The following is a 26,816-nucleotide window of genomic DNA, read 5'->3' as shown; positions in this document are numbered from 1 at the left end:
CTGGGAGTATGTAAATTTTCAATACATTTGGCCCATTGATTCCGGAGAGGTAGTCCTCTTGGGCTCCTTCTAACATCCACTTCTTATTTTTACACTAGATTGAGCGTTTGGAAGTAAGCAGCCTCGCCCAGACTTCCAGTGCAGTGGCCTCCAGCACTGATGGCAGTATCCACACAGACTCTGTGGATGGAACACCGGACCCTCAGCGCACAAAGGCTGCTATTGCTCATCTGCAGCAGAAGATCCTGAAGCTCACAGAACAGATCAAGATTGCACAAACAGCCCGGGATGACAACGTTGCTGAGTACTTGAAGCTTGCCAACAGTGCAGACAAGCAGCAGGCTGCCCGCATCAAGCAGGTCTTTGAGAAGAAGAACCAGAAATCTGCCCAAACCATCCTCCAGCTACAAAAGAAGCTTGAGCACTACCACAGGAAGCTCCGAGAGGTGGAGCAGAATGGGATTCCCCGGCAGCCGAAGGATGTCTTCAGGGACATGCACCAGGGTCTAAAGGATGTGGGAGCAAAGGTGACTGGCTTCAGTGAAGGTGTGGTGGACAGTGTCAAAGGTGGACTTTCTAGCTTCTCCCAGGCAACCCATTCAGCAGCAGGGGCCGTAGTCTCAAAACCCAGAGAGATTGCTTCACTAATCCGGAATAAATTTGGCAGTGCAGACAACATCCCTAACCTGAAGGACTCTTTAGAGGAAGGGCAAGTGGATGATGGGGGGAAGGCTTTGGGGGTGATTTCAAACTTTCAATCAAGCCCAAAATATGGTAGTGAGGAAGATTGTTCTAGTGCCACTTCAGGCTCAGTGGGAGCCAATAGCACCACTGGAGGCATTGCTGTAGGAGCATCCAGCTCCAAAACAAACACTCTGGACATGCAGAGCTCAGGATTTGATGCACTACTACATGAGATCCAGGAGATCCGGGAAACCCAGGCCAGACTGGAGGAATCCTTTGAGACCCTCAAGGAACATTATCAGAGAGACTATTCATTAATAATGCAGGCCTTACAGGAGGAGCGATATAGGTAAGTTATATGGCATTAAAATCCTAAATTATTTCTGTTTGCAGTTCCCCTCCCTTTGGATATGGGGAAGTGGCTTTAAAAGGTCTGAGAAGGGTGTCCTTTTTTTTTTTTTTTTTTGTAGTGTCCAGAGCACTTTAGATATGTCCTATGGCATCCACATAGTTCCTATGAGAGCAAAATAGAGACACAGCAAAGTTAAATGACTCCTAAGATCATACACCAATGAAGCATTTTGGTCAGAGCATGACAATTACTGTAGCTCTCTAGTATTCTGTTCCAGTTTAGGACTTTCACATGAAGCCTGCACTTTCTAAGACATTTCACCTATTTATAATCACAGAACCACAAATCATTGCAACCTACAATTGTACTACATTGAATTCAAAAGGTCTACAACCCTCTGAACTCTAAGAAATCTAAGAAAAATCTAAGATATAGCCTGCCTAAAATGTAATGAACATTGTAGATATTTGGCCTTAAATGCACTTATGTAAGCATTTGGTGTGGAGAGAGTAGACTGAAAATATATCCAGATAAACAACGTCCATTACCTTTGTTATGAATTGGCAAGTGTTTGAATGGGTGTGGACTTAAACATGAAACGGTTCTACAGTAGTTAGCGAATTCTCAAAGGGCTAACTGCTTCGAGTCATAATCTGTGCTAAAGGTAAAAGCTGGTCTTCTGTTCCATATTGCAATCCATATTCATATTAGACCACTCTCAGTTCTCTAAATACGTGTTTTCCCCCTTGTTTCCATCACATGCAAAGAGAAATATCCCCCATGGAGTACTCATTCAGATCCAAAGTCTGTCAGGCAGAGACAGGCCACCTCATTGATACAGATTAAGGGCCAGTCTTACAGAAGCCACAGGTCAGGGGAGGTCTTGAAAGACCTGAGTTTTGGTTCTATCCCAGATACTAACTCAAGAGAATCCTCATTTCTTCCACTCTAATACCAAGGGTTGAACAGACGATCTCTTAAGGTCCATTTCACCTCTTAAAAAAAAAAAAAAAAAAGTTTTTCTGTTCTTGTTTTTTTTTTAAGTTTGCTTTTATGAGAAAATTTTAAGGCTTGTAATAAATTGTTCATGTGCATCACTTAGCTCTGAGAGGAGTTACAGCTGAGGGTGGTTTCAGGTGGTAAAAATACTATTCAGTAATTCAGTCCTGCCTCTTATCTTTGCTCTTCTGTCCTTGACTTCTAACTTGAGACTTTAAGGGAGAAGAAAGGTGAGTGTGGGAGAGAGAAATAAAGTTCTAAAAGCAAGTATATTACTATTATTTGTGTTTTATATATTCTTTCGTATACTTAAAAGACAATATCTAAAGTGAGCAGTCTAACAATCAAATATACTCTAAAAATAAAACACCTGATCTCTTATACAGTGTGAAACGCTAACCTTGAAAACTGGGCAAGTTTCTAAAGTTCTCAGTCTTGGTTTCTTCATCTGTAACATAGGAGTAATAACAGCCTTTCATATGCTTATTGTGACATTTAAATGGAAAAATTTATGTAAAGCACATAACTCAGTGCCTGGTCCCCTGAGTGCTTGATTGATGTTAGGTGGCAGTTGCTACTGCTGCTATTGAAATAGATCCCTCTGGGGCGCCTGGGTGGCTCCCCAAATCTAGGTTTCTGCTCAGGTCATAATCTCATAGTTTTGTGAGTCTGAGTCCCGAGTTGGACTCTGCTGTGACAGCGCAGAACCTGCTTGGGATTCTCTCTCTCTCCCTTGCTCTCTGCCCCTCCCCCACTCACACTGTCTCTGTCTCTCAAAATAAATAAACTTTAAACAAAATAAAATAGACCCCTCTGAACATTGAGACCTGGGCATCCCACAGTCAGTTGCTCAAAAACACAGTTGCCTGCTTTGATCCCTTTATTTTGAACAGATGGTTAAACATTCCTGGTTTTAAATTCTTTCAGAGCTTAAAAGTCATACAGAGCTTGTTATGTCTTCAAGTCAGATGTAGGCCAATTTGAGAAAATCAGAGAGGAAAAACAGGTCTCCCAAGGCCCAGTTTTGTATCCATTTAAAATAATTCAAGGGCACCTGGGTGGCTCAGGTCATGATCTCACAGTTCTTGGTTTCAAGCCCAACATCAGGCTCTCTGCAGTCAGCATAGAGCTTGCTTCAGATCCTCTGTCTCCCTCTCTCTCTGCCCCTCCCCTGCTTGTTCTCTATCTTTCTCAAAATAAATAAATAAACTTTTAAAAAAATGTTTTAGGGGCGCCTGGGTGGCGCAGTCGGTTAGGCGTCCGACTTCAGCCAGGTCACGATCTCGCGGTCTGTGAGTTCGAGCCCCGCGTCGGGCTCTGGGCGGATGGCTCGGAGCCTGGAGCCTGTTTCCGATTCTGTGTCTCCCTCTCTCTCTGCCCGTCCCCCGTTCATGCTCTGTCTCTCTCTGTCCCAAAAATAAATAAACGTTGAAAAAAAAAAATTAAAAAAAAAATGTTTTAAAAAAGTAAATAAATAATTCAGACAGGACAAAACTTTACCTGGTCATTATCACCTCATTGTAAGAATCAAGTCCAAACCACTTGTGAGGTAATGAGAAGTGCATTTCTTTCATTGCACTTTGGGTTCTCTGTAGTTAGTAAGTGATTAGTTTTATGGAATAAAGAGAGCATAAAGAAAACTTAAGAATTTTCAAAACCAGAGGTAAAACTTGGAGGGCCAGGGGAAGACATAGTATAATGTATAATCTGACTTTTGTCATATCACTTCAGCTTTAGAATGGTCTTTCCTTAAAACAGAATCCATACACACACACACATACACACACACACACACACACACACACAATGTATATATATACATACATATATACTGTATGTATGTATATATATATGCATATGTATGTATGTATATACATATGTGTATGTATATATATATATATAAAGGGAAGATTAAATGAATATAAACAAATGAATGGTATGTTTCATTAATTGTTTTTAATTTAAAGTTTATTTATTTTGAGAGATCATGAGCAGAAGGGGGGGGCAGAGAAAGAGGGAGAGAGAGATAATCTAAAGCAGGCTCCTCACTGTCAGCACAGAGCCTGATGTGGGGCTTGAACTCATGAACTGTGAGATCATGACCTGAGCTGAAACCAAGAGTCAGATGCTTACCCGACTGAGCCACCCAGGCATCCCTTAGAACAGAATCTTGAAGAAAGAAAGCCTGTTTTTTTCCCCAGGGAAAGGCAACAGAAATGTCACAACTGTTTCACTCAACTATTTTGTTGCACCACTATTTCCATGTATAGAGCAGTTAAAATTTTCTCCTCTGTTACATGTTTTTAACCAGTAAGTACACTTAATTTTGTTGATCTTTGAACTATTTCTGGTAGGTCAATTTTCCCCACACATTGAAGCTTATTCTTAAGCATCAAAACTTTTCATGTTTTAAGCATTTGGGGAGAATTTTTCTACCTTCTTTTAACAGAATAACACACCGAACCTTAACTTGATTGGAAATAGCTAGAACAGTAGTGTTCTAGCTCTGTGATACTCTCAGGTCAGTGAGAGTGGTAGGGTTATGTGCCTCTGCAGTAAGTAGTCCTAGACAGCTTGCTCTTTAAAGTTCTTTCGTCTACTTCTTATAAAAAAAAATTTTTTTTTCCTTTCCGTATCTCTACATTATTACTGAGCTGCCTGCAACAGCCTGTCTTTACTAATTTCTACTTCAGCTCTGTTGTATGTAGGTTTGGCTTTTTATCTAGGAAGGAAGTAGGCTATCTAGGGATGGACGTAAGGGACTCTTCCTCCCTGCCCCCCCAAGGGACTCTTCTGTGACCAGTTAAAGTGTACATGGCTGCACTAGATGCATTTCTGTTTATTTTCTATATTTTATTTTATTCATATATGAGTTGACAGGAGGGAGGCCTTGTACAGTTGTTGCTTGTTACTTAAATGAGGAGGAATACACTGTCACTGACGGCATTTACTGAATTCCTATGGTGTACATAATGGCAGATGGTTTATATATATTTGCTAATCTTCACAATAGCCCTTCAGGTGCGTTGTATTATCCTCATTTTATAGATGAGGAAAGTGAGGCCCAGTGGAGTTTTAAATTTTGCCAAAAGGTTACTCACTAAGTGGTAAAGCCAGGAATCATGCCCAGTTTTACTTGACTCCAAAGCCAGTGCTTGTTTTCATTCCAGGACAATTTCTTTTTTTCCCCAAGCTCACCCTGAATCCTATATGATTAAAAGACTAGCCTATAGTCTAGCTCTAGGAAGCATTGACTGCATCGGGTATGGGGGGCCTTTTCCAGGTCAAAGTGTGTGTTTCACTAAAAGCTGAGTCACTGTTTCTAACACATTTTATAAAATTCTGTGAATACAAAAGCTCTTCAAAGTTTTCTACAGCAGTGTAGATAATAGGGGAAACCTGCCTAAGGAAACTTTCACTTCCATCCTTATTTCCTCCTTTGCAGAGTCCCTTCTCAGTATTGTCACTCACTTAATTGCTTCCCATTGCTCTCTACCTGTGAATAGCGCCAAGTTGAGATTTTTACCCAAGGCCATCTACTTACTGTGAAATAATCAAAAACATTCAAACGCCTGTGGAGTACAGTCTCTCTCTTTTCACCCACATAACTATGCCATGCTGACTATGTCTTCAGCACCCACATGCACTCAGCCCAGGAAGCTACTGTAACAAAGCTTAGATATGAACTCCGCATCAACCTTTGATCAGGAATTAGGTGTTTAGTCTTTGAGCTTTGCATTGGGCTCTCAGATATGAGTGAGAGCATATATTTTGGGAAAGTAGGATACAAGGTTTAGACATTTTTTTTGGTGATGGAATTACACTAACTTCAGATTCTTCTTGTCCACATAGCCTGTGCATCCCATTAAAGTATTATCACAGGTTTGTTAGTGGAACCTGGGTTCATGTAGTACTTCAGAAATAGAAGGGGCCCTTAGATATCTAGTTTAATCTCATTTTATACATGACTACACTGAGACCCAGAAAGATAAAGTGACTTTTGCCGGGTCACACATTAAAATGGCTTAACGTATATTTTACTCTGCTAAAAACTGGAAGACTAGCTCTGTTCCCCTGGTGGATGTAATATATTAATAAGCCACCATAGGAAAAAGTTGATCCGTGGCAAAATGCATTGAAAATAGGGGAGAACCAGGAAACCATTCATTGACAGTTTTACAGGTTCCTTTTGTAGTTTTTTCCTTAGGAGATCTGGCCTGCAACCCTACTCAGCTACTACCAGTATATGGCAGTGTCATGTAGGGCAGGCTAAAAACCCTTCTCGTGTTCACAAGCAGTAATACCATTTTGAAAGCTTCTATTTTAAGAGGATTACTGTCCTTTGGAAACTGGCTTCTTAGACTCTTTGTATTAAGCCCAGGGATATTTTAAATTGCCCTGAATCATAAGAGCAAAAATACAGAAGAAGGCAGTCGCCGTGAGCAGTCATCACATGCAGTGGAACCATGGGTAGCTAGGCTAACCCAATTAGCACAGGCCATTGGAGTTTTAACTAAACAAATGGTCAGTTAAATATAATTTCATTTTACCATCACTAGACATGAGAAAGATACGACCAGAGACACCGATTTTAGCTCCATTATTCCAGGTGTTAGCTCAATATCAACTGTAAATTGATCTGAGAGTCTCCAGAGTATATGTAGACTAGGTTTGAACAGTAAGTTGAAATTGAAACTGAGAATTTTGGATCAAATTAGCTATTATAAAGAAAAAAATCCCAATTAAAATATGTCCTTATGAAGAATAAGACCTTCCATAAAAGAGATTTACAGACGTGCTGCTCTTCCCAGTTTAGCCACTGAAGAGGTCATAGAGGAAGAATAGGAGGGAAGGAGAGAGGAAGAGAGGGAGGGAAAAATTATTTTACTTCAGTAATTAATTGAGGTTGGACAAGCCTGAATTCACTTGCCAGTTCTGACACTAGTTAGCTGTGTGACAGTATGTAACTCATCTGAGACTTAGTTTTCTCTATAAAAACAAGGTAATGATATCTATTGTACATGGTTGTTGAGATTATTAAAGGAGATAATGTATGTGGAAGCACCTAGTATAGTCTGTGGTGTGCCAGGATGTTGGAAAGCTGTCATTACCAAGTTTCCAAATTGCCTAGAAACCCACCTCCGCCCCCGCCCCACCAGCTTTTATATTTATTCCCTATATGCTTTAGGCATCTGCTGTTTCTTGTCTTTAAGATAATGCACTGCCTACCCTGAAAGTTTGGGGGACTAATTCTATGCTTTTTACTTTCCAACTAAAGACTAGTTCAGTGTTCCCTACCCTCTTTTCAGGCTTCAACACAAATGAGGTAACAAAAAGTAAGGACAAGACATCTACTTTCCCTAATTCAGCCACGAATGTATTCAAGTTGCCACTACAGGTCATACCCTTACCCTACCTATGTGTCTCTTTTCTGGTCAAACACTGGCAGCAGCTACCTCAGGTCCCTGTTGGTGTTAGCACCGGGACCTCGTTCTTCCTGTTTCTCTTAATACCTGCTCTACAAGATTTTCAGCCATCCTGTCCTAGTGACCTGTTGCCCAACTAGAGAAGCACCACTAGCTCTCAGAGATGGCTCTGAACTTTTGAGCCACACCCAAAGAGTGATGCACTAGGTGAAGCATTCCCAGCCTGACACTCATCCAGTTCCTCATTCATCAGGAATTTGACCCAAAAGAGCACCAGGTTATCTTTGATCTAAGAAGATGACTACTGTGTGTACTAATCCAATGGCTGAAATACTTTATCAATTTATATATTATTATTTATTGTTTACCTACAACACAATCTACATGTGTTTTTTTATATTTTGTAAATAGAGCAGATTTTACTTCAGGGGGAAGTGGATTTCATCTGCCAAAATATGACATAACCTACATTTTAAAAAGATCTTACAGTCTTAAGGCTTTCTGTTTGCTAATAGTTGAACTCAAACCGTATTGAAATTTTCTTTGAGTTGTAGTCATGATTTCAGAAGAACTTTTGAGTAAAAAGTCTCAAAATGAGATTATTAATCTCATTCTTTGTGTTTAAACTGAAGTCTCATGGAAAACACATGCCAGTCAAAATCATACACTTGGATCAAGAATTGCCTCTCCTTTCATGTCCAGAGAGCTCTAACTGATGTCATATCAAGAGGCTAAAATCCCTTACAGAGAGTTCTTGATTTTAAAAAATCACATTTGTAAAAGGCTGTACACAGTTTACCTTCCCTTCCCCTCTCCACCTCAGTCTTTGATATTAATATTTAATTAAAGGACAGAGGTGTTCTTTCTATGAATTCCCTAGAGATCCAAGTTCCTTGTTTTAGGATTTTGGTAGGAAGTAAACACTAGCAAGTAAAGCAAAAGAGATTATAATATTAATAATGAGAGTAGTGGGAACTGTAGTAATAGATGTTTTCTTCCTTTTGTTGTTGTTTAGATTTTGCATTTGATTAGTCGTATAGGAACAAAAAGTTTTTTAAAAGGCAACAGTAAACTCTAAAAAGAGGAAGCATGAACTGAGTGGTTCAGATTCTCAATACACCTCACTAACCTAACAAGGGGAAGTTACTGCATCTTTCTCAGTCTCCCATTCCTTAATTACAAATTAAAGTACCTTCTAGGGACAAAGGAGGTAAGGATTAAGGTAGAAATGTCTTCATGAATCAGAGGCAGATGCCACACATAAAAAGGCATGGGGAGGTGGAGGTGTGTAGTTATTGTTATTACTGGTGCTAGTGTTTTGATGTTTTGATGCTTACAGTGATTAACTAGATGTAGACTGAACCCTAAATTCCTCCCCTGCTTGCACTCCTCCAACCAAAATGACACCACATCATCTTTACTGGGCTCTTTGTGTTAGCCTGATTTCAGACCATAATTTCACATATAGGTTATGTAAGCCACATAAAAATGACTGATGGCACTGAAAAATGTTTGACTGCAAATTGCTATGCCTGATCAGGTTTGTGCTTTCAAATTGTGGATTGTGAGGTTGTGAAAAAAGCTGAGGAACAAACTTCCATGACCTGGGTGAACAAATCAGCAAAAGTGTTTTAGCAGTGACAGGCCCATTAAAGTTCTTTCAAGGTGCTGAAGCAACCTGGGAGACCTGCATTCTAAGACACCCAGGGCATCTTGCCAACCTCTTTGTTCATAGCATTTTACAAAAGCCCCAGAGTTTATGGCTTTCTTGGTTTCCTCCCTGATGTTTCCTGCAGATCGGAGGTGCTTAACTATGGTAACCCAAACACAACTGTGTGAGTGTAAAGGCGCCTGGCTGGCTTAATAGAGCATGTGACTCATGATCTCAGGGTCATGAGTTTGAGCCCCACGTTGAGGATAGAGCCTACTTTAAAAAAAAAAAAAATTGTGCAGGGTGCCTGGGTGGCTTAGTCAGTTAAGCATCCAACTCTTGATTTCCGCTCAGGTCATGATCTCATGGTTTGTGGGATCAAACCCCATCATGGGCTCTGCACTAACAGGGAAGAGCCTGCTTGGGATTCTCTCTTTCCCTCTCTCTCTCCCTGCCCCTCCCCTGCTCAAAAAATAAACAAACATGAGGGGGGCCTGGGTGGCCGTGTCGGTTAAGCATCTGACTTTGGCTCAGGTCATGATCTCACAGTTTGTGAGTTTCAGCCCTGCATCAGGTGAGCTTGAACCTCCTTCGGGTGAGCTCGAGTCCCACTCCTGGCTCCACACTCTGTCTCCCTCTCTTTCTGCATTTTGTGGGATTCTCTCTCTCTACTCCTCACACATGCTCTCTCTCTCAAAAATAAGTAAATAAATAAATAAAGGTTTCTTATTAAAAATAAATAACATGAAAAAATTTTAATTAGAAAAAACTGTAAGTGTAAATAGGATTTCAGCTACATAATAACAGCTGTGACTTTTCTGTTCTTTCAGAAAGTCCTCATTCTCCAGGTAATTATTATGACTTGAAGAGGGAAGCAACTGCTAGTAGTTATTAGTTGGTGAATTAATGCAGCTGTTTCAAGTGGACCCATTGTGGGTCTTGCTTCACCCTTGAATTCTGCAGCTTTGTGTCACCTTGGCAAGTCTCCTAACCTGTTGGTTGTTCTGTTTTCATCTGTGGGGACATGGAGCTCATTCTACTTACCCAAATGCTACTTTGCTATTTAACTAATTGTTAATAAAGTACTGTCTGTGGGAACAGTAGTATATTTTCATACTTGGGAAGACTCTCAGCTTGAGGAGATCTTGCTATTAATTTCTCATGTAACCGTGAGTAAATTGTTCCATCTCTGAAGGACTTTATTTTTTACAAGGTTATGGTGAGGATTAACCATTTCTACTCGACTCTTTTTAGGGATTTGCAAAGATCAGTTGAAACTTACTTGAGATACTTTCCCTCTCACATGTACAAAACAGATGTCTTGAAAGAAAGATAGGTAGGACAGTTTCATCAATTTAAAGGAAAGCTTGGAATAGTCCAGTGAATGGACTTGGTTATCTGGCAAACTTGAGTCAGGGAGATAGCAGGAACCCATTTGTATGTTTGTGCTGGCCCTCCTGATGATGAAATAAGAGAGGCATGTGCCTCTCTTCTTCTTCTTGAAAAGGACAGAATGTGTACCCAGAAACCCTTTTGTGTGATGTCATAGGAAAAACTCTGAATATCCTGGAACAGTGAAAACTTCTAAAAATGTAAGTTGAGAATGTGTTGATAGATGAAGAAATGGAGGGTTAGAGGAGAGAAAAAAATCAGAAATAGGAAGCCTTGAACAGTAGAGCCACAGAGCACTTGAGAGAGACTGCATGGCAATCAACAAGCAGTCCTGTTGAACTTCCTCACTAGGAATTGTTGGAGGGAGCTGGGAGGATTATAAGACAAAAATGAAACCAAATGTATATCTGTGATCTTTCCCACAGAGCTCCTTTTTTGTGTAGGACATTTGGCCTCTAACTCTTGTTCAGTCTTCACAGTTGCCCTTTGGAGTAGGTAGGTTGCCTCTTCCACACTGGTGAGTTGCAGAGCCGGGGTTTGAATCCAAAACCCAGTCTGAGCAGATCCATCAGCTGGTACAAATTGCATACAGATTGCATATAAACAGAAGTACAAAGAGGGCACAAAGTGGGAGGAGTGAAGACAGAGAGCCTTCAGATATAATATGAGATGAACCAAATCCAGTCAGAAAATGGCTTCCAGAACCTTTGACACGTTGGTGACTATTGTATGATAAACATTGGCTTATAATAATGTTCAAGAGTGTTGGTAGGGGTGCCTGGGTAGTTCAGTTGGTTTGGCATCCAACTACTGATTTCGGCTCAGGTCATCATCTCACAGTTTGTGGGATTGAATCCCACCTCAGGTTCTGTGCTGACAACACAGAGCCTGCTTAGGATTCTCTTTCTCCCTCCCTCTCTCTCTGCCCCTTCCCCAATGGTGCTGTCTCACTGGCTCTCTCTCACAAAATAAAGAAATAAATGTTTTTAAAAAAAGAGTGTCGGGAACAAGTGCTAAGGACTTTTGCATATACTCTATGATTCACATACAGTATTACATATTTATATATAGTGTTATATAATTACAGAATTTCCATCTTACATACAGATAAAAATGTGAGGGGCAGCCTAAGGTGTTATTAATAAATCATCTTAGCTATTCACAAGTGAAAGTATCCAAAACCTATTTTATCACAACCCAAGCCATCAATCATACAGCCCAAAGAGGAACCTGAAAGAGATACATGCAGGAGGGAACTCCATAAAATACTTTGAAACAAAAGTTGCATATGGCACAAGGAAATCCAGTTTATGAAAGAAACTCAGTGTGAAATGGACCAAACAAATAAGAGACTTATACTGGCAGAAAACAATGCAACAATACCTTCAAAGTGCTAGGGAAGAATAACTGTGATCTTAGAATGCTGTCCACCTAATTTATTTTTTAAGAAAGTGAAATTAAGACACTTTCAGACATGTGTAGACTAAGATTACCATTCACAGAAACCTTTGCTGAAAGAAATACTAAAGGATATGCTTCAAGGGCGGAAGGACCTCAATGGGTGAAAGAAGTCAGTAAAGCATGTACTAATTTAAGTACAGACTTTAAATATATATATATATTTATTTATTTATTTATATATGTATATACATACATACACTAAAAAATCTAAATTTCTTACATCAATTTGGATCTAAAATTCTGGAAAAGAATGTGGGACGCAAGGGTTGCATTTCAAAGGAATATTAAAGAGTGTTGGAGCGCCTGGCTGGCTCAGTTTGTGGAGCACACGACTCTTGATCTCAGAGTTGAGTTCAAGCCCCACATTGGGTATAGAAATTACTTAAAAGCTAAAAAAAGTGTTAAAACTTTGAAGGAAGAAACATTTTGTACCCTAATCTGCCTGTCACTTGCCACTTGGCAAATTTCTGTTTATCTTTGTCCCCTTCAATCAATGATGGGTGCTCCCACTGCTAGGAATTTACCCAAGGGATACAGGAGTACTGATGCATAGGGGCACTTGTACCCCAATGTTCATAGCAGCACTCTCAACAATAGCCAAATTACGGAAAGAGCCTAAATGTCCATCAACTGATGAATAGGTAAAGAAATTGTGGTTTATATACACAATGGAGTACTACGTGGCAATGAGAAAGAATGAAATATGGCCCTTTGTAGCAACATGGATGGAACTGGAGAGTGTTATGCTAAGTGAAATAAGCCATACAGAGAAAGACAGATACCATATGTTTTCACTCTTATGTGGATCCTGAGAAACTTAACAGAAACCCATGGGGGAGGGGTAGGAAGAAAAAAAATAAAGAGGTTAGAGTGAGAGAGAGCCAAAGCATAAGAGACTCTTAAAAACTGAGAACAAACTGAGGGTTGATGGGGGGGGTGGGAGGGAGGGGAGGGTGGGTGATGGGTATTGAGGAGGGCACCTTTTGGGATGAGCACTGGGTGTTGTATGGAAACCAATTTGACAATAAATTTCATATATTGAAACAAAAATGATGGGTGCTCCCAGAAACATTAGGATAAATAAAACATAAATGTGAATGCATTTTGCTTTTCAACTAGGTGTGTAGATATGGGGCTCCTGAACAGTAGATGAAATGACTGAATAGGCTAACTTAAACCTTCATCCACCAACGTGGCCTTCCTACCGCCGACTGTTCACAGGAGCCGGAAGGCTCTCATGATTCTTACCTCATCTTCTCACCTGACCTTTTATATTGTACAAAAAAGTGTATGTTGCCCTAGCAAGGACAGTTCCCAGGTTTGGGGCTGGGATATTCTCTAGCAGCAGTCTGTGAGCTCTGGCTTGTCCTTGCCCTGTCTTGGCCACTGTATCTTCACCCAGAATTAAGATAGTAGAAGACAAGCATATCTTTACAAATAGCATGTGGAAAGAAAGAGCACTGACAGAAACCACTGTCAGCGGAATGGATTAAAAATGATACTTGGGGCGCCTGAGTGGCTCATTCGGTTAGGCATCTGACTTCAGCTCAGGTTTGATCTTACCATTTATGAGTTTGAGCCCCACGTCAGGCTCTGTGCTGACAGCTCAGAGTCTGGAGCCTGCTTCAAATTCTGTGTCTCCCTCTCTCTCTGACCTTTCCCCCTTCACACTCTGTCTCTCTCTCTCTCTCAAAAATAAATGAACATTAAAAAAATTAAAAAAAAAAAACCACAATACTGACGAGGGACTTGTGCTTTCGTGTGATGCCCCTACTTTCCTTGCCCTGTTTAGCCTCTTCCTTGTATTTGATTAAACTAGCCCTTTTTCACACCACCTCCCCGCCCCCCCGCCACCCCACCACCAAATAATACTGACAGATACAAGAGCAGTCAAGACTTTACCAGGGATTTGTTCTATACAAATATATCGGGAACTATTTCCTCTTGCTGAATGGAGGTATCAGGGGTAATACAGGTATGGGAGTAGCTTGCTTTTTGCGACTCTAAAGACTGTGGGGTGAGAATTACAAGTAGCTAGGGGTTTTAGCTCAGTTTTAAAAAGAACTTCTCTAATGGGAAAAAATGCCTTAAGATAAATGAAACCCGGCTACTGGAGGTATTCAAGGAGAGATTGCTTGTCAGGGATGTTATAGAAATAATTCCTCAATTGAAAGAGATTTAACTAGATTTCTAAGATCTTTTCTAACCCCCAGAGTTTAAGATTCTTTCTAGTAAGGTAACCTATTTTTATCTTTCAACAACTCTAGAGGGGTAGGGAGGTACATGAAATAGTGATAATCTTAGAGACATGTAAAATTGAGTGTGAGATATTTATTGATGTGGACTGCAATGAGCCTAAAATGAGATTAAGGCCATGAATCAGTCACCACAGAAAATATTTGGCTGGCTAAAAAGGTTTTCAAATTATGCATGAATTCCTTTCAGGGAGCATGTTTTCAAGTGATGCCTTCTTTAATAAATAGAAACATTTTCAGGGATGCCTGGGTGGCTCAGTTGGTTAGGCATCAGACTTTTGATTTCAGCCCAGGTCATAATCTCATGGTTCATGGATTCAAGCCCCGCATTGAGCTCCACACTGACTGCGCAGAGCCTGCTTGGGATTGTCTCTCTCTTCCTCTCTCTGTGCCCCTGCCCTGCTTGCTTACTCTCTCTCTCCCAAAATAAGTAAATAAACATTAAAAAAATAAGTAGAAACATTTTCAGAAAGGCCATTATATTCCTTGGTAAAACTGTGAAGACAGAAAGGAGACAACTGGACATTTTTTAATGACCTCTCCATGCTCAAATGAGTATAAAAGATTAAGATTATTACCATCATTTTATAGGTGAAGGAACTTGCTCAGAAAAGTGAGCTAACCTAACTAGGACCATATAGCTTATGAGATGCAGACCTAAGACTCAAACCCAAGTTTTCCTGGCTGTCATACCTGTAATCACTTTTCCCCAGTGTTTATTATAACTGGCATCTTTGACTTAGAATAATGTTTTCAAGACTCATCCATATTGTAGCATGTGTCATTACTTAATTTTTATTTCCAAATAATACTCCATTGTGTGGTTACACCACATTTTATCCATTCATCTGTTGATGGACATTTTGTTCTTTCTACTTTTTGGCCATGAAGAATAATGTTGTTGTGAATGTTTGTGTATACCTAAGAAGGTAGAAATAGGTTTTCATCTCTCTTCAGTGTATACCTGGAGTGGAATTGCTGGGTCTTATGGTAATTCTGTGTTTAACTTTTTAAGGAACTGCCAAACTGTTTTCCAAAGCTGATGCACCATTTACATTCCCACCAGCTCTGTGAGAGTTCAGATTTCTCTACATCCTTCCCAGCATTTGTTGTTATTCTCTTTTTGACTCTGGGTTTATAGCGTTTTTATTACACTCCTCCTTCCATTGACTCCACCTTGACATCAGGCTCCAAACAATCATGTCATTGTAGCTGAGTCTAGCTCCTGTATGGCAATGTAATTTGGATCAGCTATAGACCTGACTCAGATTTCTTACCTACAAAGGGAGTTTAGCTCATCTGGGCTTCTTGAGTCATTTCGAAGTGGCATCACAGTGTAAAAGGTTAAGAACTTGGGTTTAAAATCAAAGAACATGGATTCGAATCTTTGCTCCCTACTTAATTTCTGTATTCCCTTAGGCAAGTCACTTTACCTCTCTGAGCTTTGTTTCCTTATCTGTAAAGTGAAGATAATACCTACTGCCTTCTTGGGTTTTACAAATGAATTTGGATTATATAGTAGGCACTGAATAAATGGCAGCTGCTGCTGTTACTTTTTATTCTGTTTTAATGGTATGTGTGAGCCATGTTTAATATCAAATAAGATTCTCCAACATTCCTGAAAGGCCTAAAGAACTATACAATTACGAAACACATGCCAAAAGATGTCACATGGGTCTGTCTGTTTTTATCAGCAGACTTGTTGCCACCACGGCCATGCTCCCCTCCCTGCCACCCAACATCATTCTTTGGCTTAGGAGGGTTATTTGCTGCTAGGCCCAGCCCTTCCCTTAAATCTCAAAGGACTGGTAACTTTGCAGCAGTCCATTTTTTGTTTGTTTACATTCATTTTTGAGAGACAGAGAGAGAGTGCAAGCAGGGGAGGGGCAGAGAGAGAGAGACACAGATTCCAAAGCAGGCTCTAGGTTCTGAGCTGTCAGCACAGAGCCTAATGGCAGGGCCTGAACCCATGAACTGTGAGATCATGACCTGAGCCAAAGTCGGACGCTTAACCGATTGAGCCACCCAGACGCCCCTGGAGCACTCCTTTTATAAAGTCTCTTTCCCATCTCTGGTGAGGAGAGAGAACGATGAAATAATCAAACACTAAAACACTACAGAGCAGTGAGCTAAGATAAGATGAGCCTGTAAAGGCAATAGTATATCAACGTAATCTTATGGCACTTGGTGGACTTAAAATATGGTAGAAAATCAGTTCTGGAGGTGGTGCCTGTTTCTGAAAACATGTCTTGGGCAGCAGATGAAGTGAAAAGGCAGTCACAGAGAATGTTGGCCCTAGTTACAGGTAAAGGTTGGAAACACTTTCTGATCTGTCCCATCACATTAGTAACAGAATTTTGGTGTGAAAGCAAGCAATACAAATGCCTATCCAAGGTAAAGGAGAACTCAGTAGGATTCAGTAATACTGAATAAAAAGGGTAATAAAATAATAAGTAATAAAGGGTGAAAAAAAGTAAAAAAGGGAAAAAACTAATAAATTAAAAAATAAGTAATAAAAAGTGTTGGCTGTGCCTTTTTTTTTAAAAAAATCCTCATTTCTTAGAAAAAGAATGGAGTTTAGGATGTAATTATGTATGATACAGATTATTGGAAGGGAGAATATCAGTGATGCTGCAACATGAGTTACCTTAAACTGAAAACTTCTGTGTATTCCTTAAAAGTTTGTGTACTATATATGGGGTTAAAAATAAGGAAAGGGCAAGGTAGTTTTAAGTGTCTGAGTTCGGGCATTTTTATTTTTTTAATACAAAGCCCTCTGAGGCTTCTATGCTAATGTTGGGTGTGTGCTTGCCCAAGTAGCATTCAGGGGTAGTGTATTCTGTTGGGCTGAGCCCTCTGCCTATCAGAGAAGCTTACATTTTATTCACCATAACCTAGAATGTATTTCTTGTTACCTTTCAAGTCTTTTTTAATGGTTAGTTTTCAATTGTCCTTCTACCTATGTAGCTCTTTGTTTGGTTCCTGGGATTTTCAGACACAACCTACCCCAGTCTGTCCTCTTCACCTCTACATAACCCATTTTCTTAAAACACTGTGTTCATGTCACCCTTCCCCAATCAGCAATCTGCTTTGGGCCCATTTACTATCTGTTCCAGAATTCCAACTCCCATGCCTACCTTTTACGGCCAGATTTCCCTTTTCTCTCCAACATAGATCCATCATTCCAATTATCCTGTACATTTCTACCTCCTGCCCTTTACCCATGTTCTTTTTCCACCTAAAATCTTTGATCTTGTCCTTTAAACATGTTTCAATCCTACTGGTCCTTAGGTGCCCAGCCCAGGTTCCATCTTTATATAAATAACCTTCTCATAGGTAGTCCTAAGTGCTAGAGATACAAGATGAAGAAAAGGACCTGTTCCCAAGGAACCTGATCTCCCTCCATTCTGTTTTTTTCTCAACTGTAGCCACACAGGCCTGCTTTGTGTCCCCCAAACCTGCCAAGCTAGTTCCCATCTTGAGAACTTGATACCTACTATTCCTTCTGCTTTGAGATACTCCTCCCCCCACATCTTTATAAGTCCATTCATATCGTCATTCAAGTTTCAGCTCTCATTGCTGGAGAGTGCCGAGCAAGAAAGAGTTCTTCTCTGACATTCCAGCTTAACCTACCATCAGGCACTCTGTTGTATACCCCTACTGACTACATTTTACTTACCCATACCTGCAATTGTCTTGTTTTTTCTGCCTCACCTCCCTCCCCCACCACACACCTTAGCATGTAAATTACTGAAGGTAGGCATTCTGTGTTGCTTACCACAGTATACCTGGTACACATCAGACTCTCAGTAAGTATTTGTTGACTAAGATGACCTAGACGCTGTGCTTGGCCATGGGGATGATAGGTCCTGAATCATGAATATCCAGGTGAGTGACTTACCCAGTATCAGAATAAGCTACTGGTGACTGCTAGAAGGTCATTTTCCATTTATGTGCTGTTTATCTTGTGATGAGACCTGCTTAATTGTCCTCTATTTTTTGCCTCTCCCCTCTGCTGCTCAGAGCAGAGTAAGAACTGCCTCATTTATTATGAATATGCTCAAAGCTAACCAGGGCTGCTGGCATCGCTGCAAATACTGTGTGTTGAGAAGATTGTGGAAAAACCATGTTGCTGCTATGATATGGCCTTGTGACAAGCTGTCCATTCCAGGGACTGAGAACTGAACCCACTAGCATGCCTTGTTAGCCCAGGCCACTGACTTAATTTTTCTGTGCTTTTGTTTTCTTCCTTTGCAGAAAGGATTTGGGGGATGGGATGTGAGAGTAATACCAGGAAAAATACAGAATGCATAAAATTCTAACTTTTCCCCCATTCTTAGATGTGAACGATTAGAAGAACAACTAAATGACCTAACAGAGCTCCACCAGAATGAAATCTTAAACTTGAAGCAGGAATTGGCCAGCATGGAAGAGAAAATCGCATATCAGTCCTATGAACGGGCCCGGGACATCCAGGTTAGCATGAAGGATCACATGTAAAAGCATAAGACTAACAAAAAGTAGAATGGTGGTTGGCAGGGGCTGGGATTGAAGGAAATGAGGGGTGCTTGTGTAATGAGTATAGATGAAAAGAGCTATGGAGGTGGATGGTGGTGATGGCAGCATGACATTATGAATGGATTTACTACCATTCAGCTGTACCCTTAAAAATGGTTAAGGTGGTAGATTTTATGTTCTATGTCTTTTACCACAATAAAAAAAAAAAGAAGAAGAAGAAGAAGAAGAAGAAGAAGAAGAAGAAGAAAAAGGAATGAAATACTGATGGATAAATGTAGAAAACATTAAGTTCAGTGGGAAAAAAAGCCAGTCACAAAAGGCCACATATTACGTGATTCCATTTACATGAAATGTCCAGAATAGGCTATGGAGACAGAAAGTAGATCAGTGGTTGACAGGGGCTACAGGGAGTGGGGAAGGGAATAACAGGGATAGGGGATTTCTTTTGGGGGTGATGAAAATGTTCTAGAATCTGATAGTAGTGATGGTTGTACAACATTATCAATTTACTAAATGACCCTGAATTGTACACTTTAAAATGGTTAAAATTAAATGATAAATTTAATGTTAGGTGTATTTTACCATAGTATTTGAAAAGTTCAGGAAAAAAGATGCAGAACATAGAATATCAGGAGGAGGTTCTATTAACTGTAATTTACCTATTCTTGAAATGAGCTACATTTCTCAAAAGTCTATACCATTTAGGGGTGGTATGCTTGCTTGAGTTCTTAGGAAATGTTCTGAGGTCTCAGTATATAGAAGATTACATGCATTATTACATCTGTTGGCTCCTGCTTCAGGAGCTGGTCTGACAAGATTCATGGCCATCTTGTCTGTCTTCTTCTATAAAAAGGGCTTTTGTCCTAGTTGCCAAACCCAAGCCTTTTACAGGCACATTGCCAAGCAGTTTGTGACAATAACACATGAGGCAGTAATGTTTAAGGTTACTAGCCCTCTAGTGTATGCTGTGAAGAAATAGAATATGTAACTTTTTCTTATCTTGGGAGGTATTTCTAGGGGAACAGTTGCTGATTTCATATGAAAGCATCTTGAAATAAGCTAGTCTTAGAGAAGGGAAGTGGTCCAGGAATCTTTTTTACAGCCCAAACGAATCAAGAGAATGTCTAGATCATTTGCCCAGCTGCCACTTCTCCAGACTTCAGAATTCTGTTCATGTTTTAGTTTTTTTCCCATGATCATTCTGGGCTGGGTAGTATTCATTGACTGTCCATTCACTAGCTTGCTTCAGCCTGAAGTTGCCTAGCCTTCACCTCAAGTCCTGGGAAACCAGGACGCACTGAAACCAAGACCAGAAAAACCTCGGGCTCCCACCATTACTGAACTTTACAGGATACCTGACCTTAGCTAAGGAGATAGGTTCTGTCCTCTGAACGTTGTGGGTAAATTTCATATAAACTCATGCTTGAAAGGAACCTTTTACTTAAAATATTTGGTCTACTGCTTGAGCATAGTGCCCTCTTTTAAAGAGATCAACCTAAAAGGGGGGAAGTGTACTCTTTTTAGGGAAATGGATCAGAGTGCCCTTTACACTGATGTCTGTGGTTTGCTTAACTTGGAAAACACCAGATAGTGTGCACAAGGATGTTCAGAGGATGTTCACATTATAGTTGTTACGGTAGAAAAGTTGGAAATAACCTAAATCTCTCCAGTTGGGAACTGGCTGAATAAACTATGAAATACCTACCCTACTGTAAAATGCTACATAGCAGTTAAAAAGAATGAGGTACATCTCTACACATTGACAGGGAAAGGATCACCAGGACCCACACTGTTGAGTAAAAGAACAAGTTATGAATTAGTTGCCATGCTGTGATACTATTTATATTAAGATAGAAAGTCAAAAAATAATTCCATACGTTTCCCTAGGCTTAAATACGTATGCATTTAAACATAAGTGAAAGGATGAACACATTAAATTGACAGTGTTACTTTAAGACTAGGACCTGGATTTGAGGAAAGTATCAAGAGGAACTATGTATCCTATTTGAAATGTTTTATGTGGCACAACTATGCAACTTAAATTTGTGATTTTTAAATGGAAAAAAAAGCGCCAATTGTATATTTGAAGTCTTGTCATTAAAATGTTTAAGACTAGGACACCTGGGTGGCTCAGCTGGTTGAGCAGCCGACTTTAGCTCAGGTCATGATCTCACAGCTCGTGAGTTTGAGCCCCGCATTTGGGCTCTGTGCTGACAGCTCAGAGCCTGAATCCTGCTTCAGATTTGTGTCTCCCTCTCTCTCTGCCCCTAACCCACTCGCATTCTGTCTCTGTCTCTCTCAAAAGTAAATAGACATTAAAAAAAAAATTTTTTTTTAATGTTTAAGACCAGGGACACCCAGGTGGCTCAGTCAGTTAAGCATCCAACTTTGGCTTTGGTCATGATCTCATGGTTTGTGAATTCGAACCCCATGTCGGGCTCTCTTGACAGCTCAGAGCCTGGAACCTGCTTCAGATTCTGTGTCTCCCTCTCTCTCTGATCCTCCCCCACTAGCACTCTGTGTGTGTGTGTGTGTGTGTGTGTGTGTGTGTGTCTCAAAAATAAATATTAAAAAAAATTTTTTTTAATGTTTAAAACCAAATCTAAGTGTGGCTACTACTTCCTGTGAGCCATCCCACAAAGAATGCAATGGAGAGCAGTTCAGGTGAATAAGAATTGCTTGAATAATGACTTACATATTTAAAATCACCGGCATAGCTCAAGAAGCATCTGGCTTGCTCAAAGGGCATGTCAGCTACTCGGAGTACGTATGAGCAGAAGGCTTAACTATTCCCTGTTCTGGCCCACAGGAGGCCCTGGAGGCATGCCAGACCCGCATCTCCAAGATGGAGCTGCAGCAGCAGCAGCAGCAGGTGGTACAGCTGGAAGGGCTGGAGAATGCCACTGCCCGGAACCTTCTGGGTAAACTCATCAATATCCTTCTGGCAGTCATGGCGGTCCTTTTGGTCTTTGTCTCCACGGTAGCCAACTGCGTGGTTCCTCTCATGAAGACTCGCAACAGGACGTTCAGCACTTTATTCCTTGTGGTTTTCATTGCCTTTCTCTGGAAGCACTGGGATGCCCTCTTCAGCTATGTGGAACGGTTCTTTTCTTCCCCCAGATGATGCTGGCACAAGAAGGCAGTGCTCCCCTACCCTCTGGCGAGTGCATGCAGCGAAGAATTAGACAGCAACTTACCTACTCTGAAGTTTTCTACAACAACAAAAGAGTTGAGTGAATCTGTTTACATTTAGAATAATGTTTTTTTCTTCAAGAGACGCAATTGCAATAGTATTTTTTAGATTTTATCCAAGAAGTTTTTTGGGCAAAAATCTTGGATCATTTTTATGTAGCATGATTTTCCTTGGGATGCAAATCTTAAACAGTCCTTTAATATGAACCAACAATCTGGAGCACACTGAAGGGCATTCTAAATTGTGGCTTGAAGGACTGCACTAAAACCCACTAAAAAGATGCAAAAACCTGATTAGGGAAACCAGTTAAACCTAACACCCTGCCTCGTCTGGGCTCACCACCTCTCCCCCTCCCAGACTAACTTTACTGTGAAATCCTACCACATTCCATGTCTGAATTTTTGGATTCAGGGTGGATTGTCCTTGTCCGTGGATGAACACATGGATCTCTCCCTGGCTTTCTCACCCAAGTTGGCCACTCATGCTAACCCTGGAAGTATGATCACTTTTGAACCTGGTCCCTTAACCTTTACTAGGATACAAAAGTGAGAGCATCATGCCCCAAAGGATCACTGCAAAGCCCTACTACAGTATTTTGAAGTAGCCCTCTAAATACTTAATTTTAAGCAAAATCCCTTGGCCGCACTTTTAAGGTTTTTTTAAATATGTGTATAGTCACCAACTTTAAAAAAAAAATCCGAACAGCATACTTGAAGAATGTAATACTCAAACTCTCAGTGCTTCCTTATGGTTTCTAATAGGATTTTTTATTATTGTTATTATTATTATTGGGTTTTTTTGGAAAGGGTTGGGAGGGTCTTTTATTTTTCCTTTGAAATAAAGAAGTGATGTTTTTAAATGAAGAAATGTGTGGATATTTAAGTGTGCTGCTCCCTCTTGTCTTGAAACAGTTTGAGTAAAGGAAGACTTGCTATAAATGCTCCCCTCTATGCCCTTGATTTGAGATGCAGCTTAGACTTCCTCCTCTGGCTGCTGCTTTTTGGTGTCCTGCCACCCCCACCCCACCACTTCATGGGTTTGGCTTGGTTGGAGAGGAAAAGGGTGTGCAGGGAGAGGAGGAGGCTGTTTCCACAAACCAGCATGATAGGGTAGAGATTTTTTTGCCCCAAGAAAATGTTCACCCAGTGACTTTGGGCTGGGGTTATCTTTAGGAAAAATCGAGACTATATTATGAGAGTCATATGTAATTCCTCGTGTTTCCTTAATTTATTCTTAACACCCCCTAATTACTGAAACCAAAGTGATGTGGAACCTTCTGTCTGCATTTTGGCCCCAGCATCCTTAATTTCAAAGCTTTATTCTGTCTGCCTGAGAGAATCAACTGAAGGTGATTCTCCCTAAAGAACAGAAAAGGATCTGTCAGGTTTGAAGGACCCAAGTTTGTGGTGTAAAATGTTGTCAGCTTCCTAGTCCTCTAGACTGACTTACTAACGTACTTGTGCTCAGTGGACTTTTATAGACAATTTAGAAGAAAGAACTGAGCCTTCTTCCCCATGCTATAACCAGTTCCACCAGGATGGGACTGGGCCTTTAGAACATATCTGGAAAGCTTGGTTAATCTCTTCATAGTATTGAATCGCAAATGCTGTTCCCTCTTGGCCTCAGTTCTGTGCAACCAAGTGATGAGCAAGGGGCACATAATATGCCCTGAAAAGAGTAGCAAAGCATGCTTTGCCTATTCTTCCCATACGAGGAAATTCTTTTGGAACTAGATTAGCATTGCCTTCTCTGTCTGAGAGGATGGTTTACATGACAGCTCCAGCCTCCTGTGGCTTTGGCAGGCTGGCCTTCTCAGAGTCAGCATGTTGTTTCCATAACCATTTTGATATTTTAACTCAGGTACCCCAATCTTCACTCCATCCCCAGATGATTGTAGTACAACCTGTTAGCTCTGTTGACCTCTCAAAATTAGTGCCCAGAGCAGGGACCACAGGGATGATTTTTCTATTAAAAAATAATTGGAACCAATTCATGTTCAGGCCAAAAACAAATTGTTCCCATGCCTATGTATTTTAAATGTTAACTTTGCCTAAAAATATTGCAGTGACTTCAGGCAGGAGTGCCAAAAGACACCATGACCTTGTCGAACTAGCATAGTTTCTGCTAACTTTCTGCTTTAGCTTATCACTCAGAGTAGGGAAGAGAGCCCCACAAAGCTATCGAAAAGAGGCTTTAGCCACAATCCTCCAGTTTTTGTAAGAACCTTTGAGTCCCCTAAACTGTGTAGAGGCTACTAAGTTTTTTGTGGGCACTGGAAGACACTGTGATAGATGGATTGATATTGCTCCCATTTGTGTTGGGACAGTTTCTATCAAAGGAAGGTTTTTGCCTGTGGACAGACCCCTGAGCTCCCAGCCAAGCAGGCCTGTGCTAACTGCCCACGATCCTCTCAAACTGTCTTAGGAAGGAGCTACAGGCTAGGTCAGGCACAGTAACAGCTTTCTAGCTGTGTTGTCCCTTGATTTCTTCACCAGGCCCAACAGTTAGCTGCATTTAATGCTATTTGTAACCATGCATCTGTTTTCATGCCTTCCCCCACTTCCCGCTGCCCACACCTGTTGCCTTTGTGTTTCTTTGCACTGTGGCTGTTCCCGGATTCTCATCTATTCCGAGCCCTTCTATAACCTCACTCCAATGGTTGTTTAACAATTGTTCTGTGAGTGGAAATTTCCCCTTGCTTTAACACTTCTTCTCTTTTAAAGACTACACGCATTCCCTTTGAAATGAAGCATTCCTGGATTACTTGTTAGTGCTGGTGCTTGAGGCTGGCTGTGGTAGCCTGGGTGACTCTGTTCAGCCTGTAGAATAACTAACATTTTTCCTTTTTTATGGTTCAATTGAAGGGCACTTCTGTCTGCTCCAATTTCAGTTCCTTGGTATATACTCCGTGCATCCTAGCAAGGAAGGCTTTCTACTCCACAGGCTCCTTAAGAAGCAAAAGTAGGTTAAATTTTACACTTCATTGACCGGGTCTTCTTTCTTCCCTGTACCCCCTTCACCCAGTTGAGTTGAAAATCTGATAACCAAGAAGAACACTGCGATCAAGCCTTCCTTGCTAGCCATGCCCTAATAATGAGCATATTTTTATGTGGTCTTCACTGCATTTGGTTTTGTTTCTGACTTCCTATTCCTTTGAGATACAGTCAGATGAAATGCTGAATTCCAAGTGAGCTCCAGCAAGGAGTTGCCTTTCAGCTTTGGAAAATATGCATCCAAAACAAAACCAAATATTATAATCAGCAAATTGACACAGGCAAAATTATGGTTCCCACCCCCAAATGAAACTGGGGATTTTGAATGTGGCTCTAAGAGTTAACATTTCTGTCTGTGTGTTGTGTATGCTAGGTGATACCCTCAGTAGGATTGACTACTAGACTGTGTGTTTTATCAAAGTGTGTAAGAATAAAAACTCACTTGCACGATTTGAAAAGTACAGAAATGACACTTGTGAACGCGTGAACGTTAACACTGTAGTTGATAGATCTTAAGCTGCTAATTGTTGAGAGAGAATTACATTTATGTTTTGTCTGGTTGCTGCATATTCTCAGCAGCACTTTTACTGTACATACAAATTGAAATAAAGACCTCAGCTATTAACGAGGTGGTTGGACTCGGGTTTATTTTGGTCTTTATTTTTGCATATTTATTACAGTTTCCATTGACAAGTTTGTCAGTTTGAAAACTTTCCACCAGTTTGTGGGCTAGAAGCTATGTGTACGCACGCATGCGTTATGAGACCATAACTGATAGCTGGGTGGCTGTCACTGTCTCCCAGGACTTTACATACATTTTAGACTGTCACTTTGACACAGTTCCTTTCAACTGGTAGGTAAGACTGCCTTTTAGTTATTTGGAGGTAGTTTTTTAGAGGCAGTATGCCCTCCCTCAAATTCATGTGATGACCAAATAGGTATAATAATTCCTGTCCATTCTTTTTTTTTTTTAATTGAAAAAAAGTTGTGTGTATAGCTGACACACAGTGTTACATTAGCTTTAGGTGCATTGTGATTTGACACCTGTATACATTATGCTATGCTCACAAGTATAGCTACCAACTGTCACCCTACAATACTATTATAATACCATTGAATATCTTCCTAATCCCTGTGCATTCTTCAGTAGGCTCTGTTAGTGTTGTGATGGGTGTATAAACACACTTTGTGAAACATGTAACATTTGAAGTTTTATATATATGTAAGGGGTTATAACCTAGCCAAATCCCATCTATGGTTTTGTTATACGGGTAGCATTTTTTTTTTTTTAAGTAATTTCTATGCCCAGCATGGGGCTTGAACTCACCACCCTGAGATCAATAGACACATGCTCTACCGACTAAGCCAGCCAGGTGCCCCTGGAGGTAGTAATTTTTAATATGGTTTCTTGTTGATCACTGAAAAGCCTCTGGAAATCGAGAAGCTCTCATCTTACCTCTGACAGGGTATCAAGCAGGGACCTGATGACTTGGTTCTTTATAGCCACAATCTGAATGTCAAGATATTTGGGCCCATGTTTCCGGCTTACTAGCTCTGTGCCTATCGTATCTAAATGCTAGAGATATCATTCCCACCTTGATCCTACCTAGTGTGTGTTGTAAAAGTAAAGAGTGCCTCTTGTGAAAGCTTTTTAAATTGCTGCAAGAATGCCTTAAACTTCTTGAAATGTGGACTGGGCTGCCATGTACAGAAGTGCACGTTGTACATTGCCCACTGTGGGTTACACTGTGAACAATATATCAGTGTTGTGCAGTGCATAACTGGTACACAGAGCAAGTCTGATTATAATAATTATATAATGTACAATGCATAATTTCAAAGCCTGTTTTATTTTCATTAAAAACTTAGGAGAGTGGAAGCTTGGTAACAAA

The 26,816-nt window shown here is 40.5% G+C and overlaps 1 protein-coding gene across 3 annotated transcripts in view; it reads left to right on the top strand.

Annotated features, from left to right (window-relative positions):
• Positions 1 to 25,567, top strand: part of TMCC1 (transmembrane and coiled-coil domain family 1) — a 243,805-nt gene extending 218,238 nt beyond the window's left edge. For all 3 annotated transcript variants that reach the window (XM_047838531.1, XM_047838522.1, XM_047838538.1), the window contains 3 exons: positions 99 to 1,033; positions 18,561 to 18,696; positions 21,548 to 25,567. In XM_047838531.1, coding sequence (XP_047694487.1) covers positions 99 to 1,033; positions 18,561 to 18,696; positions 21,548 to 21,862 — 1,386 coding nt within the window. In that variant the 3' untranslated portion in view covers positions 21,863 to 25,567. The remainder of the gene's footprint in view (positions 1 to 98; positions 1,034 to 18,560; positions 18,697 to 21,547) is intronic.
• The last annotated feature ends 1,249 nt before the right edge of the window (positions 25,568 to 26,816 follow it).

Source organism: Prionailurus viverrinus, chromosome A2 (assembly GCF_022837055.1).
Source record: "Prionailurus viverrinus isolate Anna chromosome A2, UM_Priviv_1.0, whole genome shotgun sequence".
Classification (NCBI taxonomy): domain Eukaryota; kingdom Metazoa; phylum Chordata; class Mammalia; order Carnivora; family Felidae; genus Prionailurus; species Prionailurus viverrinus.
Note: the sequence above shows the minus strand (reverse complement) of the source record. Positions and strands in the feature narration are given on the sequence as shown.